Source organism: Miniopterus natalensis, chromosome 16 (assembly GCF_054644295.1).
Source record: "Miniopterus natalensis isolate mMinNat1 chromosome 16, mMinNat1.hap1, whole genome shotgun sequence".
Lineage (NCBI taxonomy): Eukaryota > Metazoa > Chordata > Mammalia > Chiroptera > Miniopteridae > Miniopterus > Miniopterus natalensis.
The window spans coordinates 37,273,332-37,297,737 of record NC_142096.1 but is presented as its reverse complement, the minus strand read 5'-3'; the positions used below and the strand labels follow the sequence as shown (position 1 = coordinate 37,297,737).

At 47.7% G+C, this 24,406-nt stretch overlaps 1 protein-coding gene across 4 annotated transcripts in view; it reads left to right on the top strand.

Moving 5' to 3' along the window:
- The window catches only part of ASAP1 (ArfGAP with SH3 domain, ankyrin repeat and PH domain 1), a 281,291-nt gene that overhangs the window by 58,022 nt on the left and 198,863 nt on the right, over positions 1-24,406 (top strand). For 3 of the 4 annotated variants that reach the window (XM_087825491.1, XM_087825490.1, XM_087825493.1), the window contains exon 3: positions 6,304-6,430. The exons of the other annotated variant lie outside the window; for it this stretch is intronic. In XM_087825491.1, coding sequence (XP_087681617.1) covers positions 6,304-6,430 — 127 coding nt within the window. The remainder of the gene's footprint in view (positions 1-6,303; positions 6,431-24,406) is intronic. 4 annotated transcript variants of the gene reach the window in all.

Here is a 24,406-nt window from a genome sequence, read left to right as displayed (position 1 = left end):
ACCCCTCGCTCCTATAGATTGCAAGCTTTTAGGAATCCCATGTCACACCGTGTTTTTTCTTCACTGGGGGTTGTTTTACTTATGTTGAAAATGTTGTAGCTCATAAAAGGGAGTTGGTTCAATCCAAATTACATTTATTGGGGGTTCCCGGGGGACCTGCACTAGGCAGTACCTTCTGTGGGAAAGAAAAAGCCTGCAGGGTTTGATTCAGACTGGCTGTGAGTAGCAGTTCTCCACTTAGAAGATGTCGACCTTGAGTAGATTGTGCATGTCTTTGAGTTCCTTCAAGGGCAGGCATCGTATCCCCTGGGCTACTGGGGAGATTTCAGGAGATGGTGCCTGTCAATGCCAAGCCTGGGCTCCAGGAACCTTTTGTCCCTCCCTCAGTTCCTGAGGATGCAGGTGATACAGAGTAGGATATGATTTATTCCCCAGTGCTCTTGGGGATTGACACTCTGGGAATTTTGTAGTGCAGGAAACTCAGTAGGAAGATCTGAATTCTGAGCAGAGAGCTGCCACTAACAGAGCTATTTGTCATCGGGGTGGTTCTCAGTCTGCCTGTGTGGACACACACAAGTCTGAAGTCCCTCTGAGCGGTGCCAACATCCTCCACTTGCTTATACAGCGTGAGAGAGGCTGTATTGCAAACATCCATGCGAAGATTAATCCCAGCTTAAGGAATGGGGCCCGGGGAGTGCTCTCCAGACCAGACAGGCTTGCACTGGGAGTTGGGCTTGTAATGAGTTCCCCAGGAGGAAAAAAAAGTAACACATAGCCTCTAGCAGAAAATTATCCTGGGGCTGTGGACCCACTTTCTTGTTGGAGCTCGCAGGGCAGTGGCTGATCACATGGGCTGTGAAATCTGACTGATCTGTCTCCTCCACCATCTGCCAAGGTGACCTCTCAGCTCCAGGTTTCCCTCACATACGAAATGGGTGTACAGGCACCTGTTTTATATGGTTGCTGTGAGGTCATGCCTGCCATGACTCAGAACAGGGCAGGGCATATAATATGCACAGCAATGGTTAGTTGATATTATTCTTTTACAGGACAGAACAGAAATATTTCCCGAGTTCATTCAGTTGATGTTTACACTACGAGTTGAGTCTCCTGGGTTTCCCAGCTCTCTGCCTGACTCTTTTCCTCCTGTCTCTATCAAAAGGAACAATCAGGGAGCAGGGAGGTAAAGCTGAGTGGTTTTTGTCTCTTCAAACAAACCATGTTCTCTTTCTTTCTGAGAACACTCTATTTGCAGTACAGCCCCTCTCACTCTGTATTGAGTACATTTGGGACTAGACTTTTTATTATTATTATCACGTGAAATTGCATGAGTGCACCTGGGAAGCACTCAGACAAGGCACATGAAAACAGTGGTCTTTAGCTCAGGTAGAAGGTGGCAATAGAAGCCCTCCTCCGGCCCCCCCCCCCCCCACAGCGCTTTCCTTTCCTCTATGACTTCATTAAGATGATAGGAAATGAATTCATACGTTATCAGGTGAAAGAAGGAAGTGAGAATCCTTTCTTTGGTTGTCTGGGTTGGGAAAATATCTAACAGAAGCACAATACGAGGTATAATCAGGAGACCAATTTTGCAGGTGGTGGGGAAAGGCCTGGATTTAGTCTGACAGGCTCAGGGACATTAACTTGCCAGGAGATTTCATTGTGTCTCAGTTTCCATTATTGTAAGACTCCCATATTGGGACTGTTACATGAATGAATTCAGACACTGTGTACAAAACAACCCACGCAGTACCTGGCCTGGGAATGGAGCTCAGAAAGTAGGATCCTATACCTCAGGAGCCTCAGGTTTCTGTTTGGTAAGTTTCGCATAGTTATACTTACCTTATGAAATTGCCCTGAAGTTTAAAGGGGGGTATGGGTGTCCAAAATCTATACTTAGCAAAAGTGTCTGTTCATAGCAAATCTCAGTAAATTTTTTTGTAAAGAATACCAGAATTTATATCTCCGGATAAGATTTTCAATATCCCTTAATATTCGAAAGGTATTGTCTACTTATGTCTCAGATCCTGCTAAGCACTTTATGTGCCTAGCCTCATTGAATTCCCGAGGTTACTATTCATTGCCCCCATTTTGCAGATGTGAAAACTGGGGCTCAAAGACGTTAATTACTTTAACAAGGCCTAATAGCTGAGAGAAGTTAATTGCTTTAACAAGGTCTAGTAGCTGCAACATGGCAGAGATGGGAGCCCAAGTTTTCTCATATGAGAGTCAACCCATAACTCATGTTCCTGTGAAATAAACGCCCAGTTCTATCTTCCAGAAGTTGCTTTGCTCAGAATAGTCTTCTTTACAGAAACTGCGTTCTGTAAAAATGATGCTTTTATATTATGGCCTTAACTCACTTCTGGTCTCAATTAGTGTTTATCCTATTTCTCTAGATATTGTTTATTTACTTCTCAAATCACAAACCATTACTAATGGATCCATCTCACGAAGGATATTTACAAGAATAAAGGAGGTCTCTGAAATCGACTCCCTAATCAGAGATCTCAAACATTGGGAATTGCTGTGCAGCCTCCCCCTCCCTCTCTCCTTTCCTCCAGGTGACTAATTTAGAGACATATCTGAGTCCTGGAATGCAAAGAGATTATTCATAGTCATACCTCACGTAGAAAGGGAGTTTGCAGGGAACTAACACTGGTTGGTTGTTCACTATGTGTCAACTGTTTTATCCACATTTTCTCATTTTATTTCATGTAACAACCTATAGCATAGTTTTATTACTAATTTTGCAGATGAGGAAACAAGGTAATAAGGGACAGAGTAGAGATTCAAACCCAGGTCCTCACAAGGCATATTCTCTGCTGCACTACCCATTGCCCTGTCCCATGAAGGCATGGGGACCCTTTGATGAGTGCTGTAATTCCATCCCATCAGATTGGGAAGCTGGTGAGCACTGTTGATCAGAGCACCAATAACTCCTCTTAGTTTCTTGCACCCAGAGAGCAACCCAAACTGCCTACCCCCACTCTCCACCCCTGGTACATTGTCAATCATCTTGCAAATGCACCCCCTTCGTTGTTAGGCAGATGGGTGAGAGGGATGGCTGCAGCTGGAAATATAACTTAGCCAATTCCCTGATGACAGTGGTGTCAATAGTGCAACCTCTGTCCCTGAGAAGAAGCTGCCACTATTCTCACTGCCTCTTTGCAAGAAGATGAAAAACCTTCTGCAAGGACCACTGTCTTTTCCCCACCAGCAGTGCTCAGAGTAGAAACTGGCATGAAGAGTCCAAGGGGGTGAATAGTCTTTAATGGGAATTATGATGATGATAAGATGATGTCTGCTTTATACAAAGCCGGGCACACAAAGCCTGGTCTGGAAAGGATGATAGATATTTCTGAGCAGTTCCACACACAAAAATCCAGCCTTTTAAGTTTTGCCCACATCAGACTATTTGCTTTCAGATATCCAGGAATGGTTGTCAGGGCACTTGAGAAAATGAGAGGTGCAGATGGTTTGCACTGGGGTATGGTTTCAAATTTAAAGAGGATTATGGCCCATGAACCCCAGAAATGGTGTGAAGCTTTGAAATTCTAATTGCAGATCAGCCAGAGGAGGTATATCCTTACCGTGGCACAGTATCACATTGCTCACACGTCCCCTTCTTGGCTGGAGGAGATGGGAAGGAGGAGCAGATATATAACAATCTTCAAATGAAAGTGAAACACCAATTGATGGCAGCAAGTTTGGGCTCTCTGGTGAATTCAGTCGAGAAATAAATCCCTGGCTGTTTACCATCGCAGTATCTTAGCTTGTAATCATCTTTATTTCCTATATCTGTAGAGCTGGGGGTATTCACAGACTCAGCTCCAGCTGGAAGAGATCTGTGTGGTCATTTTGACACATCCCCCCTTTATTTTACAAGTGATGGCACCAAGGCCCCAGGTGACAGACAGCATCAGTTATTAGGAGAGAAAGCTCTGGAATCCAGGGCTCCTGGAATTGAGGCAGTTATTCACTGACTCTAGGCTGTTAACAACGGCTTATATTTATTGAGCCATAGTATGGCTTTTGCTATATGCCATACATATAGGATGGAAGGAGCTACCAGCCCAGCAGAGGTGACAGGCTTGAGATGACAAACTGGAATAGAGGGAAGACTAGAACAAATGCAAAGTCAAAGTCTAAATTGATTTCCAGCCTAGAGGAAGGCCCTCTTGGAGTGGATAGAAGTCTAAGGGTTGGATGTCGTGCTCCCCACTGTTCCATGGTGTAGCATAGGGTTGCCGAGACTGAGGACTTGATTAGCCCAAGCTAGTAGGGGCCACATGTGCTCCATGTCACAGGGCCTTCCAGAGGCAGGATGACCTGGTTGGACAAAACACCTCAAACCCTCATAAAGGCTTTTCTGTGCACAAAGCGCTTTCTCATCCATTATCATTCAGCAGCCTCCTGGGGTTGGTGCCTTTATCTTCCCTCCTCCTGTGAGGCGACGGAAGGCCGAGATCCCTTAGCCAACACGATGTCAGTGGGACTCACCTTTCTGCTCAAGAGGTCACCTTGTCATAGAGGCCTTCTCTGAACAGCCCCTACACCTCCATCACTTTCTTACTTTATATGTAATCCACTTTATCTGACGTTTTGGGGCTGTAGCCCTACTAGAAGGTAAACTCACCAGAGTAGGGACCTTGTCCCAGGTGACTCTCCTGGGCCCTTAGGACATATCTGTTGATGGTAAGTGAGCTGGTGCATTTTCATTGGGCAACCACGTGGCTACTGACCTGCTCCAGGCCCCTGACTTAGGGCACTCCCTTGTCGTTGCGGTGAAAGGCCAGAGGACACTTAACCAATGAGATAGCAGGAGGATGGCAGGAGCTCAATCCTGGGGGAGTCCCTGGGCCAGCCTTCTGCCCTGGGGGTGCATTCGGGTGATGGGGTATTTTTTTGCCGGTTTGTTTTTGAAAGGGAGGAGAAACAGGGGCCTGCTGCTCCACCCACTCCTGCCTGCTGCAGCCCTGGCCTGTGGGAATGGCCCCGACCAGCCCGCCCACCTGGCCGCGCCCCGGGTGATTCCGAGGCGGCCGTGGAAGGCCCCACTGGCTCGCTGCAGGAGCCAGTCCTGTGCTGCGTCCCAATGCCTAGGTGGTGTCGTTTTTAATTTTTGAACCAATTTCATCGGCGATCGATGGTGAGAAATTCAGTGGATTCTTCGGACTAAGCCGATAGAGCTGGTGAGAAAGGAGCCATCTGCCGGGCCGAGGAATGAGCAGTCTGTCGGCCCCTCCGCGGAAGCCTGGCGCCCGCCTGGCGGCGCGCGCCATTTGCGCCCCGGGAAATGCGCTTCACACCCGTGACCCTGGTCTTTCCTCCGGGCTAAAAACAATAATCGGCGACGAGAGATTAGGAAACTGTAAGAACTCCAAACCCTTTCATTTGTTTTCAGTTAGCGTTTGAACAACTCGGGCAAACTGCGCAAACTAGCCTTCCAGGGTCGGAGAGCGCCCCGCAAGGGGAATGCGGGCGGAGCCGGGCGCCGGGCGGGCTCCTCGCTCCGGCCCGAGGCCGCCCCGCGGCCCGCGCGGCGGGGGCGCCTCTCCCGCTCCCTTCCTGCACCCACACGGGACTAAAAAAGGACGCGCACAACTTTTTTCGGTCCCCCTTCTAGCGGAACGCTGGCGTCAGCGGCTCGCGGGAGTCGGGGCTCCGGGGGCGGCCGCCTTCCCGCGCCCGCGGCCGAACGTGGCCGGGGAGGTGGTGCGCGGGCGGCGGGGGCGGGGGCGGGGCGCGGGCGGCGGGGGCGGGGCGGGGCCGCGGGGCGGGGGCGGGGGCGGGGCGCGGGCGGCGGGGGCGGGGCGGGGCCGCGGCGGGGGGCGGCGGCGCGTGCGCAGAGCACTTCCTTGTTTGTCCCCGTGACCAGCGGGAGCGCCGCGCCCGCCGCCCGCCGCCCGCCCTCCCGCGGCAGCGTGTGCTCCGCTCAGTCAGTCGGTGTCCTCGCCGCCGCCTGTCAGCGCCCCTGAGGAGGCAGCGCCGGCCGCCCGGAGCCGCCCGCCGACCCCCCGCGCCGCCCCGCCCCCGAGGAGCGCAGCCGGCATGAGCACGGGGAGGCGGGTCCCCAGGAGCCCCCTGCCTCGCGCGCGGCTCGGAGTTTGAAGGGCCCCGCGCCCAGCGCCGCCGCCGCCGGCTTCGCCCGCCCTCCCCGCCGCGGGGGCCGGAGCCGCGCCAGGCCGGGCGGCGGGTGCGGGCTGCGCGCCCGGGGCGTTCATGAGCCGCCGGGCGGCCCGCGGCCCCGGGAGCCTGCGCCGTGACTCACCCCGCGCCTGTGTCTCGCCCCCCCGGCAGGATGCCGGACCAGATCTCCGTCTCCGAGTTCATCGCCGAGACCACCGAGGACTACAACTCGCCCACCACGTCCAGCTTCACCACGCGGCTGCACAACTGCAGGAACACCGTGACGCTGCTGGAGGAGGTAGGTCGCGCCGCCGGCCGTCGGGCGGTCCTGGCTCCCGAGCCCGGAGGCTTGGGGCTGGGGCGCCACACCCCCGGCGCCCGGCGCCCGCGAGGGGCCTCGGAGGCGCAGCCCCTGCCGCCTCGCCGGGCCCGACCCCGGAGCCGGAGGCGGGCGGGAGAGCGCGGGCCCTGGGCACCCGCAGGGGGAAGAGCGAAGCCCTCGCCCTGCCTTTCGCCCTTCCTGGGTGCCGGGCAGTCTGCTCGACGCTTTCCACATCGGTGTGACCCTGTCCTAACCCGAGAAGTAGGTGGTGTCGGGCCACCGAGGGCAGAGGGAGGGGAAGCAGCGTGGCCAAAGTCACCAGCAGGGGACAGGGAGATGGTCAGTGAGCGCACGGGCTTGGCCAGGCGGCTTAGCCGCAGAGGCAGGGGCCGAGGCTCAATCCTGCAGGACCGAGAGGGACATCAGGCTGGGGCTGCCTCCACCCCAGGACCCCTGCCCCCTGTCCCGGCGCCCGCAGCCCCTGGTGGAAAGAGGTCTGTGCAGACAGACAGGTCCCCACCCGGCTGCGCTCTCCTGAGGGTCTGATTATGCCCGAGGCCGCTGCACCAGCAGGACCTGCCCGCCGGGCACTCCCGGCTTTGAACCGAGACCTGAGGCCCTTGCTGCCTGGAAGCAGCGGCCGGGCTGGGAGAAGGGAGGCCAGAGGCTGCAGGAAGAGCAGCGCCCAGCTAGACCCTCCAGAGAACCCTGTGGGCGGCTGGGGACAGGGCCACGGACAGCGATTTCCTTTAACATTTTAACCGAATTAGTGAAAGGGTGAGGTGGGTAGGTAAGGAGGAGCCCACAAGCCCCAGAGCTGCAGAAGCCTCTGAATCTCAATGAAAATAGGACATTTGCCCTGGAACTTGGCACCATCTGTAAATGCCGTGAGGCACCACTCCCCTCCACACAAGCCGTACCTATTTCAGCTGGAAAGGACAGCATTGGGGGAGGTTGGGAAAGCAGACCTTTTTTTCTGGGTGGATTATCCTGGGCTGGTTTAGTTGAGGTTTGGGGAGCTCTTTCTGATCTAAGCTCGCCGTGGCCAGCCCTCTTTAATATTGAGAAACTTGGGCTTCCGCGGGCAAAGTGCTCTTGAAATGGGGTTTTGATACTTACTCTTCAGAGCAGGGTGCACGTAGCTCTGGTCTTCTGAAGCACAGGGGTCCTAAATTTTAGGAGGGGAGAGGTTTCTGTTAGTACTGGCCCCATCTTCCCTGCCAGGTGCTGCCAATTAGCCTGAAGGTTTTATGCCAGTTGAAGATGCTTTGTAGAGTTCTTTCTGAAGTTACTGTTGGGCTATGGAACTGAATTTTTAAATTCAGGTGGAGAAATACCACCTAACTATGTTTGTTTGAAAGCCAGAGGAAAACGGATGGATCTTTTTTTGTCTGTCAGTCTTGTGCTAGCCTGCTGCTTAGTGTCCAGGGTTAAATGGAGTTGCCAGGCATTCCACCCCGTGATGGGTCTGTCCTTCACTTAATTGTGATAAATTGGGACGTGCCGATATCGGAGCATTTTGTATCCTTTTTCTGCACTAATTATATATGCTTCTAAAGGATGCAACATTGATTAGACTGAGAGGTTATTTTCCTTCTCGATAACTTCTTCAGTGCCTGCTAATAGAGCTGTCAGTTATTTTAACTATCCCTTTCTGCACATTCAGATAGTGTTACTGCATTCTGTTTGGGTGGGGTGTGATAAGGGTAAGTAGTTGGCGATGCTATTTGGAGGGGTATGTGCCCATACTTTGCAGCAACACCAGAGGATAGGGCAAATGTTGAATTATGTGCTGTTCTCTTGGTCTTAGTTTGAGGTAACTAAGTTTAAAAGCAAATGCAAGAGATGCGTGCATATGTGTGTGTGTGTGTGTGTGTGTGTGTGAGAGAGAGAGAGCACAGAGAGAGAGAGAGATACATAGATAGATACGGAGATACTGTTTTGCAAGTTTCGATAGAAAAATAGTTCCAATCATAATATAAATGTGGTCACCTCTGAATTTGAGAAGGAATTGGAGCCAGGCTAGAAGTTTAAAAGTGTCATATTAGAGTACATTGATGATACTCATGTTCTCAAAAATATAACAGTAACTGTTTCACACAGAATGGCACAGTAATTTTGTAACTCTTTTTCTGAACTTGAGTACAATACTGGTCACGAAGTCATTGTCCCCGATCTGACCCTTTTAATTACATATTCCGTGAGGTTGAACTCATAAGTGATTGCTATTTGCATAAATGTGAAATATACCCTTTTATTTCTTATTGATGGATAACCACCACAGTTGAATTTTTATTTTCCCTTTAAGCTTACATATGTGGCAGGGGTACATTATTATACATGTATTAAGTGGATCTGAATTTAGCTCTTAAAAAACATGGGGCTTAAGGTTAAACCCTGAAAATATAAGGAAAAGTTTCGGGGCAAACCACAAAATCTTGTTGGTATGTGCTTCACAAGTGAGATACTTGGGACCTTTAGAACACTGTTTGTGTTGTCTTGTGGTTATGCTTAGGAATAGAACTTTTAGGTACTTTTTTGGTGATGTGGCAACTCAGGAATAGGAATTAATTTGGGCAGCTCGGAATTATTTCTTTTAAAAAACTCTCTTCTAATTCTAGTAATTAAATGTCTTTCTGTTCACTTACTAACTTTTTTGCCCTTTGGGTTCCTAATTAACATGCGTAAGTCTCAACTGAAAAACTGTATTAGAGCTCCAAGCTTGGAACCCGAGATTAACCCACTCTCTTCCTTTTGCTGTTGCTGGCGGAGAGTGCTGTGCTTTGCAGATGTTGGTGCTTTTATTGAAGTCTCTCTGTTACGAGCACTCTAGGAAATGGGTCAGAAATAGGGTTAAAAAAAGGCGGAGTTTACTTCTGGGCTTCGCCTTTGGGGGCGAAGGGTCCCCCAGGTCTCTGGGAGTCATGAAGTGGCTGGCACGCAGTGAGTGGCTGCCTTTTGAAGCAGGAATGGATTGGCTGCCAAGGTTTCATCCTGGTGCGAGAGTGTTTTCCAAGCAGAAAGCCAGTGTTCTGCTTATTCAGCAAGCAGAGCACACTGACGTGTGCCGTTTCACTCGTGACCGTTTGGAAGTTATGAGTAAATGGCTAGGAGGCTAGGAGAACACAGAATTTTCCTGAGGAGGGAGCAAGCAGGCATTCCAGGGCCACTGTTGGGGAAGACAGTAGGAGAGACCCTCTGTTTAAAGGCTTAGATTTGCCAATACTTAGTGCTTAGGGAAAGGGAGAATCCAGCGAAGGTTTCCTTGGTTATTTAATATTGGCCAGCACTTTATCCTTGGTGACGATGGAGGAGGCATGTTCTGTTCACTTATTGAGCAGCTGCTCTGTGCCAGGCCCATTGCGGGCAGATGGCATGCACGCTTCCATTTCACCCTCCTATGAGCTTTAGGAAGAAGGGCTAACTGTTATCTCCATTTTACAGAGGAGAAAACTGAGGCCTGAAGATGAAGTGATTTTCCTCCAGGGTCAAATGGTTAGTAAATAAATGGAGCTAGTTAAGACAGAACTTAACAGTTCTGGTGGCAGAACTTAACAGAACACAGACATTCTGAATGTCTGCAAAGACCTATTTCAATGGCTTTGTAGAGGACATAGGAGGCTGCACCTTCTAATTTTGGTCTCATGAGAGAGAGGTGCCTAAGTTCCTAAGTGGCTTAGTTTTCCCTCATGTTCACATTCCAGGGAGTTCTTAATTGCAATACTTAAATACACTGTTTTCCCCCTGGTGTTTTCAAATATTTGGTTATGGTTTTTCAGAGTCAGATGTGGGAACTTTTTTTGGTGTAATTCAGGAATCGCATTCACTGACCATGTTTTTTGAGAGCACTTGCTATGTACACATCACTTTGCTAAGCCTAGCTGAGGTATTGGGGTTGTTATCTGGATTGTGTTAGGGAGAAACTGTCTTTGAGAAAGAGATAAATAGGGCTGTCACTCTTAACAAGGTGGAAAGGGGCAGTTCATGGGAAAGAATATAGGACATTCACTCCAGCAATACAAGCTAAATCACTCAGATGACCATCCAGTCACTATACAAGCTATCCAGTGCTGTTACATGCCCAGCAGTGTGCTAGGCCCTGGGATTCACAGATGAACAACCTTGTGCTCAAGGAGTGGTCTGAATTTTTTTAAGGGGGTTGACAATCAAGTGTGGGTCTTGCATTGGAGGCTAGCTCGACTTAACATGTTCAGGTGATGTGTTCAGCCCCTTCTGAAGGCATAGAAATGTTTGGTTGAATGAAGAATGAAGGTATGGAATGTAGATTCATTCTCAAGATTCATTCTGTCATAACAGTACTTACCAGTTATTAGCATTCCTGCTACCTGCAAGCCCTATTCATGTTATTTAATGCTTACATTCACCCTACTATTATCATCGATCCCCTCTTATAGCACTTGAGTCTCTGCCCAAGGTCACACCCATAGTAATTAGCGGATTTGGGAATTCATCCCATTTCTATGGTGTTTTCTTGCATGCCAGTCAGATTTCATCTGTGCTTCCTTGCTCTCCATGAAAGTTTTATTTTTTACCCATGTTCTTTTGGGCATCTTCTTCCATGTTGATGTCTAGAGTCATCAATCTTTAATAAGTGCTTTTAGGTCCTCCAGTGTTACTCCATGGAGTCTCACGCACAGAACCTCCATGGCCAGCGCTTGAGGAAAGACCTTGTTCATCGGCTGCCAGCGCTCCAGAGTGCAAGTGCATTGGTTCTCCGAAATATTGAAAGCTGATAAACCTAATAGGAAGTGCTTATTTATATAGCAGGTGCTCAACTTAGTTGCGGTCTTACTGAAAAACTAGCCTCGGGAAGGGCTTACATAAAATGCAGGCTGGCCGTGTGCATTGCTTAAGGTAAGGAACATGTCCTTTTTCCCTGATCTCTTGAAGATAAAACAGCAAAGGTGAACAAGCCTGGCCCTGATAGCACTGTCCATACACAGTTCTGGGCTCTGTAGCCCAACCCTCTGACTCAGTCCAGACATCAGCAGCAAGGGTCAGTGAGTGAAGAATACATTTGCCTGCAGAAGCAAAGAGAAGGAAAGTTCTGTTATGTACCATAACTCATGTTCTTTCTAAAACAAGGCCAAAACCTGTTGGCCAGGTATTCCAAGCTAATGCTGTTTGCCCTTTATATACCATCTTTAGGGTTTAAAAAACACCTTCCACATCTACCATCCAGGAAAACCCCTTGTTGGTAGCATTCTATCATTTTCTTCCATATTAATGAACCAAGGCTCAGAGAGGAGACTGAGGCCTAAAAATGGGAAAGAAATTAGGCAGGGATTTGAATGTTCCGATATCCTGACTAGCAGCCCAGGCAACATACATTCTACTCTCAAAGGCTATGGAGGCTGGTGTTTTGGGTGGGAAGGTAGGGGACTCTTCCCTTGCTGCTCCCTAGAACGTGATTCCAAGCAGAATGGGTAGAGAGTAAACTTGAATTTAGGAACCTGAGATTGCTAGCCCTAGCTAGTCTGCTCTGCCACAAGACCTACTGTGATCTACGTTAGGTCACAGCATAGATCACAGGACTTCCTGATGTTGGGCTGAGGCTTTCATTAGAAGCATTGGTGTGGTGTTTGACATTCAGACACTACCCAGATCTTTGCCTTTATGTTTGTGAGTCAAGGGAGTCTCAGAGAGGTGGTTCCATTTACATAACAAAGTCACTGGGGACTAGAGCCGGACCTCAGCCACATCCATTCCCACATGTATTATTTAAACATGAGTAAATGATGAGCTAGAGATCACTTTGCATCTAAGCCTCGGTTTCCTCATTTGCTAAATGGGGTTGTTTTGAGTATTAAAGGAGATCATGCAGGTGAGGCACTTAAGTGACTTCCTTACTGGTAAAATGTGGCCCTATGAAAGGCAGGGTCTGAGCAGTCACATTAGTCAGCCCTCCTGTGGGGTGGGGAGGAAGGAGGTGAGAAGCATTCCTTGATGGGGAGGCAGGCAGAGCTCTCCACTCTGGACCAGTGGCGACATTTGGGTTGAGGAGGAAGAAGTTTCCTTGCATAGGCTAATTGCAGCTCTATTATCTTAGTGTATGTCAGGCAGTTTCCTCATGGAGATTACACCTCTCTCTAGTGAGTCAGTATATGTACAGTGCTTAGAACAGTGCCTGGCATGGTGAGTGCTCAGTAAAAGATTATTCTTGTCCCTATTGCTGTCACTGTTTATTATTGTTGGACTAGACCCTTGAATGTGTAACTGTGAGGAGGAGACTTGGTAGACTCATTTCGGAAGGGTGGGTGGTGAGGTCAATGGCAGAGCCAGCTGTGTGCTTTCAAGCACCTGGTATTGGAGGCACAGATGGGACTAGAGACAACACTAAACACTCTTGACCATTGGGGTTCATGGTCAAAGCCAATGTGATCTGAAACAGACTATCAACTCAATTTTACTATATACTCGGTCCTTGGTGGGTGCTACTCTGAAGTAAGGGAACCAGTAACCAGTGCTGTCCCTCTGACCCAAGCAGGCCTGATGGGCTCTACCGGTGCAGTCTCACTGTCCCTGCTTTCTTGTGTCACTGCTGATTCTTTGTTTCCTCCCCCTACCCCTGTCCGCCATGTCCCCTCCATTGGTGCATCAAAGCCTGGACAATGCTGGCCTTTTTGATTTCTGCTGGGGCTTCTGGGTAAGGAGCCACTTTCTGTGTTGCATAATAAATGCAGGTATTTGTGGTGATTTGTGGGGAGGCGCTGGGGGAAGCATTTGTGCCTTGGCCTGCTGGGACAGAGTGTGGCAGCCAGGTTGTGTGCTTTCCTGATTACAGCTTGAAGCACTGAGACCACAAGGAATTCTGTTTTGGTTTGGAGGCAGGCACCTTGAAGTGAAAAAGATCTATCCTTGAACTTGTGTCTCTTTGTGCCTCGTAACTCTTTTCAGTGTCAGTGAGATGAGTTTTAATTATTTGTGGGGCAGGGGTAGATCAGACCTGGGGACACTTGATCCCATTTGGTCTCCACAGAATCGGGAGTTCACAGTGGGCTCTTCCTGCCTGGAGCACGTCCTGAGTAGCCCTGGGTCATGGGCCATTTGTGGACACTTACGTAAGAACCAAATTTTAATGCTGAGGCTGTGGTATAATCTTCCTAAAAGAACTGCAGTATAGTCCCTTTGAGAACACAGCACCCAATTTAGCCACCCAGGGGCTAAGAAAACAAAAGCAGAATCTCCTGAGCCAGGGAGGTAAAGCCCCCAAAAAACGATTGCATTTTTGGTACCCGGTTGGCTGTGCTGAGCTATGCCATCTTTGCCCCTGCCAGATGTGCTTTGGATGGAGGAAACTAGAAGCTCTTCCAAGCTCTTTCTATTATGAATACAGCCTGGATAGCTTGTACTTCTGTAGCATTGAGCTTAGGGGCTGGGGCAAGGACAGCCATGTCCCCAGTGTGTGGCCTGGCATGATGACTCTGTTATTATGAAATGAGCTCCACAGAGCCGGGAAGGGCCTTCGAGGCCGTCCAGGCGAACCCCTCCTTTCTGTGGATGAGGAACCTGAGGCCCAGAAAACCCAGGGCTATTAGGCTCCTTTGTTATAACAGGCCCCACCTCACCCCAAGAAAACAAAACACAGCTAATTCAGGCAAAATGAGAGTTTATTGGAAGGACACAAAGAACGTGAGTGGCAAGAATAGCAGGAAAGGATGTTTTCTTTTGGGGAAATGGCAGAGGATGGCAGCCCCAGCCCTACATGCCCTCCACCAGCTGCATCTCGGAGGGAGGATCAGATTGGCCCAGCTTGGGTCAGGAGAGCACTTAGGCCAAGTTGGTGGGGTTACCTGATGGGCAGGGCTGAGCTGAGCCTTCCCCTTCAGCAGGGACTGGCGGTTTGGTGGTGGGCCTCAGAGGGTAGGAAAGCACCTATCTGTCCAGCCAGAGCACAGAGCCAGGCTGAGACTAGGGTCAGGGTCTCTGGCCCCATCATTTTTCTCCGTCTTTGGAGTGAGACCAAGTGGAGAGGCCAGGACTTCACAGGCTTCTCAGGAGAACCAGTGGGGAGGTCTGTCAGGCAGCTACAGACCCTGCACCCAGCGGCACTGGGAGCGTGTTGGTTTTTCTGCCCTTCTCTCTGTAAGTTTCCCCTCCCCTTGACCTCTCTGCTTGGTGTTCATTTGGGGCACTTTGAAGGGCTGTGGTCAGAGCTCTGTGCCTTCTAGTTGTAGCTTTCCTGATGTGGTCAGAAAGACCAACATTCTACACAGGGTGTGGGCAGAGAAGAAACTCCCCATTGCCGCTTAAGTCCACAGAGATCACACGGGGCTCAAAAATAACCTTTCATAGATACCAAGGATGGAAGGAGGCTGGGCAGGGGAATGGGCTGTGTTTGGGGAAGTTTCTGGTTTGACTGGCCTTCTGTCAGTGTTAAATGACAGACACTGCTTAAAGGTCTGACAAGGGCTAACGGCTTTCCTCCCATTAAGTGGCTTCTTCACTGACCAGTGACACAAAATAAAATTGAGCATCTTCATTTTCTCAAGATGTGGGGAGTCTTCCTTTGTTTCATTAATCATGTTTTTATGAAGCCCACTTCCTTTGCCTCATAATGTTTATTCGCATTAATAGCACTTACATAAAATTAGATACTCCTATTTCCACACAGTGTGAATCAAAATAAGCGTTCACTGCTGGCCCAGCAGCAGCTGCTGCTTTAATAACAGTAAGATTTTCATAGCTGTGCAAGTGAACACACTGCCTCCCAGTAAATACAGTGGTGCCAAGGCCGATCCTGCTGTCACCATCTCAGGCCTCTGCATTTGTGATAAGAGTTTGAACAAATTTGGGATATGCGAACACTACAATTAAGCACCTACTGTATGCTGGGTGCTGTGCTGGATGCCCTACGTACATCATCTCATTTACTTTAATCCTCCCAGCAGCCCTGCGGGGTGGCTGCTTTTCCCCTGTTCACAGATGATGACCCAGACTTAGAAAGGAGTCAGCCCAGTCCATGCTCATTCTACCTCCAACTCACCCTCAAGAAAAAATGCTCAGAAGTAGCATGTCTTCCCTCTGATTTTAGGATAATTGTCACTGATTGGCTAATGAACTAAATTACGTACTTATTCGTGTTCATACATGTGTTCAGTTTAGTAGATTTAGATGGGAAGTACCTCAGGGCCATGAATAAATACTCCCTTTTTCCTTCCCTAGTTGGCACTCATAAATTTAACTAAAATAATGAAGATTATGGTGAAACTGCATTTGATTTATAATTATTGAGGGCAGAGCTGGTACAGGTTTTCCAGGTTCTGCTGTCTGCCGCCTCTCTGGACTCGTTACATGCCTACTGATTGCACGAAACAACTGGAAAAGCCCTCAGTTACTAAATTTGCTAAAACGTGTCACAGATTCATGGCAAACCTGGATGCCCAGCCAAGTTCTTGGTCTGCTCTTTTGGTGTCTGTAGTCTGTCACTGGCTTAGCCATGTCTAGAACTGCGATAGCTCCCCATTCTTTGAGTCCCAGCCTAGGACTGAGCAGTTTATATGGATTGCTTCTAACCCACATGTCACCCAGCTAGTACGTGTGTGTTGGAGCCAGGAAACAAACTTGAGTCCGTGGGGCTCCATGGCCCACACCCTCCCTTCACTGCCCCTCCCCCCAAATCGGAGGGTCACGTTCGAGTTTGCTCTTAGTGGAAACAAACACACACACACACACACACAAACAAGTCACTTCTGCCAGTGGAAAAGGAAAACATGTTCCCCGCCTGATTTGTTTCCTGAGTGGGAGGCATTTAAATTTAGGTAATTTGTATCTTTCGTCTGGGGCAGCCAGTTCATGATGTGGTATTGGAGGGAGTAATGAGAGAGTTGGTATTTCAAAAAGAGTTGGCCCCTCTGATTTTCCTTTATAAACGGTGAGCAGGGAATCATAATCTTAGGAGCAGTTGTGCTCTGGGTTTACTCTCCAGCATTTCTGTACACTTAACAGCTTACAAGGCGCTCAACTATAAATTGACTCATTTTATCCACACAATACTTTGTAAGGCAACAAAGCCACCATTTCCTCATTTCACAGAGGAGAAAACAGGCTCAAAAAGTTAAAATGACTTGTCAAAGGTCACAAGACTGACAAAGTAGCCTGCTGCAGCTGAGGTCAGTTCTGCCTAGTCTCCTGTGTTACCCCTGTCCCCCATGATAACTCACCATCTGAAAGAGGTAGACCTATGAGATGTTTTGTCAAGTAGTCTGTAACATAGAGAATACCTTTTGAATAAAAGAAATGGCTTTTGTTATTGGATAATTTCATACTATTTTGCATTATTAGAGCCCCCCGTGCACACACACGTACCTTTGATGGTCCTCCTTCCTTAGCCGCTCAGCCCTTCGATTGGTTTTTCACTTTGGGCATGCTTCTGTTTTAGTTTGTTGGTTTGTTTTTAACTTTTACACATATACAGAAGTAGAGAGATCAGTGTGAATCTCATGTACTTGTCACTCAGCTTCAACACTGATCTGCTTTGGCCAGTCTTATGTTCATCTCTGCCCCCACCCCTGATTTTTTTAAATCAACCCGAGATAGCCTGGCCGGGCCTGGCTCAGCGGTTGAGCATTGACCTAGGATCCAGGCGATCCCGGTCAGGGCACATGCCCGGGCTGCGGGCTCAGTCCCCAGTCCGGGGGCCTGCAGGAGGCGATCAATGACTCTCTCATCATGGATATTTCTAACTCTCTCCCTCTCCCTTCCTCTCTCTAAAATCAATAAAGATATATTTAAAAATCAATCAATCAGCCCGAGATGGTGTTCACCCATAAATATTATAGGGCGTATCTCTAAAAGATAGAACTAGAAAAACAACAACTGAACCACAATACCATGATCACATAAACATTTGTTTTGAACATTTTCTCCATATTATTAAATATTCAGGCAATGTTCTAATTTCCCCAGTTGGCCTTTTTTTAATGATTGTCTTTTCTGAGAACTAGCACATAATTTTTTCAGAAGCCCAGTTGTATTTCAGTTATCCTTGAGGTGGCCCGTGGGTAGGGAGCCCCATCACTGTTGTGCAAATTTACATTATGGGGTCATGAGGATGCTTTGCTGGGCTAACCTGGAAACCCAGCCACTGATGCCTTCTGTGCTTTGTCACTTCCAAAGGTTTTGGAGAGGCCCATTGTTAAGTCTGGGATTTCCTCTGAGTATGCTGAGCCTCTGCTTCGTTAGGGAGTCCGATCAGCGGGCTTGGTGTTCTGAGAATTTTTCCAGTGGGATTTCATCTTAGAGTAGATTTCTTTAAGTCAGAGTCTACTCTTCATAGAATATCTTGGGTTCCAAGCTGAACACTCCTACATATAGTCTATTAAAGAATTCTCAGAGGCCTGGAAAGTAAACAGTATTAACTTCATTTTGAAGATGAGAAAGCTGAGTGCAGAGAGATGCAGGGGCTTGACGCAGGTGCGCAGTCAGTGGGGAAGCTGGAGTTTGTTCCCTCAGGCCCGTGTCTTTCCACGCTGGGTGTCCCCCTGCCCATCTGGTTCCTCCGTCATCCTCCTTGCCCCTTTCCGACTCCTGTTTTCTCTCAGGTTCCAGGACATTCTCCCCACCCCACTGTAGCTGCCCTGGCTTAGGACCTATATCTTCCTTACCAGGGTGTGTCAGCTGACTGTCCTGGAAGAAAACCTCGCCGATGATTCACTGGAAGGTATTAATGCCTGATACGGTGTTACAGCCCTCACCTGTCGCAGAGCTGTATGCACTTCTGACTGCGGGTGATGCCCTCACCCAACAGAACCGTGGGCTTTCAGGCTTCGTGGGGAGGCCATTGGGAGGTGGTTGTAGGGGCTGAGTGTGTGGATCCCCTCACACCTTCTTGTCTCTCCCGTAGCTCAGTCAGTGAACCCTTAGAAATAATGCCAAGTTAAAGAAGTTGCATAATTTAATCTCCCCATCGGCCTCGGGAAGTGACTTTTCAGGTCCCAGTGTTACCAGTGGTGGAAACAGACTGGGAATGCTGCCAGGCTCTCAACATGTATTTTATCATTCAGTCCTCATGACGTTCTATGATGTAACGCTTGAATTTTCAGATGAGGAGCCTGAGGCTTGGTGGTGGGCAATTTTCCTGGCTCAGGTTATACTGTTGAATGGAAAAAACCAAGGTCCAGACTGGGATCTGTCTGTTTCCCATGTCTCCAGGTCTCTCTGTTTGTAGTTCTTACCCAAGGTCCCACACTGCTGCTTGGTCAAGTCTACTCATGGCTAGATGCTGTGGGCACTTCACCTAAGACTTACAAGCATGAATAATGGACAGGAGCTTGACATTGTGACTCTTGACTCACACATCTATTTTGGGGAGCAGGGTGGCCTTCCTGGGGCCTTGTGCCAACCCAGGCCAGCTGAGGGTGGGTGGGTGGGGGTGCTTTACTCTGAAGCTGTCAGTTGAGAGTTTCCTGTCAAGTTCACTTCCTGCTGTAATGCATTGTCACTGGACTTAGTAATTTAGATTTGATCTATCAACACCCCCACAGTCATGTGGCATTGCTAAATCACACTAAATACTGGTTTTAAAAAACCCACTCCATAACACCCCCTCCCAATAAAGCAAACCTAGTCTTTTACAATGAAGCCTTCTGGACATGTTTCAGCATTCATTCATTACCACACTGTAACAGTCTTAAGAAGCATTCAGGAGCTACTATAATACTGTAATAGCTACAATTTATTAAGTTTTTCTGTGGAGCATAGGGCTGTATTCATTTCTTTACATATTTCTGATCCTTACAACAGCTTTGCAGGAGTTCCTCCACTTTACAAGGGGAGAATAGATGCTTAGAGCAGATTAGTAAGTGTTCAGATACATAGTACTGGTGTACAGTAGAGCTAAGCTTCACACCAGGTCTGTTTGGCTCCTTGATTGTCATGCCACACTGCCTTAGGCATTGTAACCTGCTAAAAAATAGACATGGAATGAAAATTCACGTCTTTAAATTCATAGTTTTATTAAAGTTTACAGTTGAAATATATATGTACATTTTATGCATTGAGTACAAGAGTATGAATACCACATATGTTATTCATCAGATAGTTAATTTCTGCTGTGCTCTTCCCCTAGAAACGTTACAGTGTGAAAGGAGATTTGCTCTGCACCCAGCATAGATTGTTACCCAGGGTGAGTTAATTTGTGTTTGTTTCTGGAACGGCAGTGGTTGCTTCCTGAGGGCCTAACCTTGTGGGATAAATTGCTATGTTGGTCTGTGTCCTAACTCTCGGAGGAGACCAAGTGGCTTTTCATTCCCTGGGAAGTTCCCCTTTGCCTTGGAGCCACCCATTCTTCCTCTCGACTGTGTGATGCTTGGAAAACAGGGAATTATTTGGGGTCACTGCCTTCTCCAGCCAGCTCAGCCTTTTCTTCGTGCAGAACCCACTGGGTCGAGATGCGGGTTCTGAGTCTGTCACATCGCTGCTTTGAGAACAGGACTGTGTCTTATTTGTTGATCTCCAAAGCCTGGGAGCCTGTAGAATGAACCACATTTGATTGAGCAATTGAGCACGCACACATGCACACACGCACACACACGCAGTGGGGAGACCTTGCAGAATTTAGTCAAAGGTGAACCATGGAAGAATTGAGAATATGGAGAGTCTAGGAGAACGTCTGTGGGACTGACCAGGAAGGGAACAGGGAGGGATTTCAGGACCAGTAAGAATTCAAGGGAAATAATATAAGCTTGCCATTTCAGAACCAGAAGGAGCCTTAGAGATCATGGAGGCCAAAACCTCATTTCAGATCTTTGAGGTTTCTCATCAACCCTGAGTTTGCAGCCACTGCCCAGTCAGGGCACAGGACTAGATAGGAACACTTATGGATCATCACATTGTGTTTTATGTTTTAAGTAACTGGCTTTGTATTTAAGCCCTGAGATCATTTTGTCAGGAAAGAAAAACAATTTTTAAAAATTCTAGAAACTAATAAAAAGGAACACTGCCTTCAAATGGGAGAGAAGTGCTGCAGGCTGACCCTGTGACAGCCACGCTCGCCCCTTCCTCTTCCCGCTTCCCATTCTTGGTACTGTCCCCTGTGGCCCCTTGCTCTATTCAAGACTATTTGTACATTTGCTGACTCTTAAAACTTGTTCTTTACAGAGACCTAAATTATCTGTCTGCATTTCTTCCACAGCACAGTCCTTTAACAGCTAAAAAGGTTCCTGGCATATTTTGTTAGCACCCTACAATGAGCAAAGAATACTCTGTGAGATATTGATGAAGAGCCCATAGCCCAGAGAAGGTAACTTGCTTAAAATCTCGCAGAGGATGAGTGCTGGTTAAGTGTTGATTCCTAGTGAGTTGCCCATGGCTTTTTCCATGACAAAGACCATATATATATATATATATATATATATATATATATATATATATATATATATATATATATATATATATATATAAAGTCTCCCTGACGAAGCATCTCTATCTGTACTTGTTATACTTACCTGGAATTCCTTGAACTTCTGGGTTCGTTTTCCACCTTCTCTTCAGGTGCTCCCTGATTGCTGCCCTGCCAGGGTCAGGGAATAGGTGTTCATTGGTATTGGGGTGTTTCTGTTCTCTGCCCCCACCCTGTGAGTTTGATTGTGAGGCCAGCAGCCCCAGTTCTGGAGTAAGCACTCAGCAGGAAGAGCCTAGCAACAGCTCCGGGCGGGGGGGGGGGAGTTATTGCCAAGGGGTCTGTGCTCTGTTGGAGCCACTAGCTGGCCACAGCAGCAGCAGGACATCAGTGCTAGTGGGGCAGGGATGTGGAGATTGTCCTCAGTTTGCAGCTGAGGAAACCCAGGCTCAGAGATGTTGTGCAGCCATAAGGTGACAGAACTGGGGCCACTGGAACCCAGCATGCACATTTCCCACCACACTCCATTGCATGTTTTATAGCAGGGCAAAAAATTTCACAGATCTGCAGGACTAGCTGGAGTCATTGGAGGTATTACAGAATGTTTGCTGGGTGGCTGTGGGCACTGAAGCTATTCAGGAATAGTTGGGATAATGTTCTTTATTTACCCGACACATCTGTTGCTGTTGCTGGCTCCTCTTTGTTGCACACTTCCTGTGTACATGGTACTGCGAGCAGCTCATTTCCATTGAGTGCTTGCTTTGTGTTAAATGCCATCCTAAGGTACCTGCATCCGCTCATTTAAACCTCAGCCCACTATTTTAGGTAGGTGCTGTTCAGTGCCTGCCACTGCCACTTACTAACTGTGCTCTTCGGGGCAAGTTTATTAATGTTTGTGTGCCTTAGGTGTGCACCCAGCATCGCCTGTAAATATGTGCTTTATTCTCACCTGTAGTGTTTATACTGTCCTTGTGCACAGGGCAGCTGTGTGGGTGAAATGAGAAGAGGAAATGAAGCACTTCCCAGGGCCTCAGGGTGTGATCTAGGACCAGCCACTTCAGCCCTCTGAGCTTGTTTCTTTATCTGTGAAATGGGTATAATGCATATTGAAAGGATCATTGTAAGATAACTATTAGGCACCTTGTCTCTGCAACGGTGCACAGTAATTACTTGATATAAATGGTAGCTGTGAACTCTTACTGTCTTCGTGGGGCGCTGGTTCTCACCCTTTTATGTGTAGGTTATAGGACTAAGGGGTCCTGTTAGCAAGGCTGGCCAGTGGTCACTCCGCTCAGACTTAGAAGAGAGAATGATTTGGTGAAGAGGAGACATTTCAGCTTGGAAGTAGAGGAAATTTCAAAGATTATTATGAAATCCAAAGGAAACAGAAGAAAACAGGTAGTAGAGAAGCTCTGAGAAGCTGTAGGTAGGTTGGTCCAGCTTTTAGTTCTTTAATTTCCATGGGATGGAAGGAAACCACCCCCTATCACCTTCATCCACACTCAGCTTTTATTTCCTGATAGGATTGTATTTCTGTCTTAGTACAGGCTGCTGCTAAAACAGTACTGTAGGCATGGTGGCTCGTAAACAACAGAAATTCGTTTCAGTTCTGGAGGCTAGAAGTGCAAGGTCAGTGCCAGCATGGTCAGGCTCTAGCAAGCGCCCTCTTCTGGGTTGTGAACTGCCAACTTCTTGTATCCCTGCATGGTAAAAGGGGCAAGGGAACTTCCCGAGACTCCTTTAATAAGGGCGCTAATCCCATTCATGAGGGCTCCACACTCATGGCATAATTACCTCCCAAAGGCCTCACCATCTCCTACCATCAACTTGGGAGGTTAGGATTTCAACATAAGAATTTGAGGAAATGCAAACATTCAGTCCATTACAGTAACATATTTTAGTTCTGTTAATTATTGTGGACAAGTTAGGATTTGATTATTTGGGGAGGAATAGCATGCTTAATTAGCATTCAGAATTTATAATTTATAATAGGGGTTATGATACACTCTTTTTGGAGTATGTTCATTTTTGTTACACTCTGGGGACATTTCTGAAAAAGTGACGTGTTGCATCGATTCTCAATGAGGAGTCAGACAAGTGATTGGTGGTACAGGAAACGAACCAGTTGCCACTTATTATAGAAGTTATATCAGTTGATATTTCTGTAATCTGTTTGAAGCATGCACCATGCATTTGGAGTTAAGATGATAGTTGTATTAAGTAGATGCTAAATCAAACATTAAAAATGAATTTAACTTGGAAAACACATGAATACAACTCTGGGCTCAATCCCATCCTTTTACGAGCCTGTGCCTTTATTTTCTCACTGTTGACTAGCCGAGCCTTTTCTTATTTGCTCATACAAGTTCTGGAAAGAGCTCATCTGACTGCTTAGCTAGTTTTCATTGCTCCTATTATAATGGTTCTCAAAGTACAGCCTCTGGGGTCTGTGGTGGTCCCAGGACCCTTTCTGGGGCTCTGTAAGGTCTAAACTATTTTCATAATAATACCAAAGCAGCATTTACCCCATTCACTCTTATTCTCAGAACTGTGTAGTAAGTTTTTCAGGGGCTGTGTGCTGTGATGGCGTCATGCTTGGACTGCCAGTTAAATTTGAGTTCTTGACTTTGGAAAATTTTCTCCGTTTTAATTTCTCTTGTAGCCAATATCAATAGATAGAACCCACTTTCAAACAGTAACAGACCTCTTGGGGATCTTCTGGTTTTTTAAGAAAGGGGTCCTGAGACTAAAATGTTTGAGAACCATTGCTGTGTTGGGCAGAGCCCTCCACAGCAGGCCACCTCCTGGGTCACTGGCCAGCCAGTGGAAGAGCCTCCCACGAATCAGGCATTTGCCGAGGTTCCCACCTGGGCAAAGAACATTGGGGCTATTTCTCCTAGCAGGGCACACTGGCTGGCAGTCACCCTTGACCTCTGTGTCCTGCACGAACTGCCACGCCTGCTTCCTTTCCTTGACACCAGGGCACCTTTTCTTTCTGTAGAGGCAATGGTTTCCACTTGTTTTCCTTGGGGCATGGCATATTTTTTGTGAAATGCCTAATTTCACTTAACATGTAAAGAATTTGGAAACAAAAGACTGCAGTGAAGTGGAGTTGGATTCTTTCTGGCAGCTGTTCTGCAAGAGTTGTTTTCAGAATGAAAATAAACCAGGAATTGAGGAGTTAGCGATTTTCTTCAGAAAGCCAGTGATCCATCCAGAGATGAAATGTTGGCCATTGCAATTTTTCTGGTGATTTTTATTATAGAACTTTAGAATTCTTCCATTGTGTAATCCTGGCCTGTGTGGTAGAATTTTAATGGCACCAGCTGCCCAGGCAGACCTTCCTTACCCTCTTTCCTCCCAGTGGTTTGCTGTGAGACCACCCCTTCAGTCCCTCACACCCTTTTTTTCCTGGTCTGAAATTCTTCCTTTCTCTGACAGATATTTGAGATGTGGAACCACAGAGGAGGGCAGTGTTAAGTGTCAGCTTCCATGTGATAAGAAGGGATGCCATCACCCAGAGTTGAAGGGCTAAGAAGTACAAATTGGTAGTTAAAGAATAGTCATAGGGGTGTAAAGTACAGCATAGG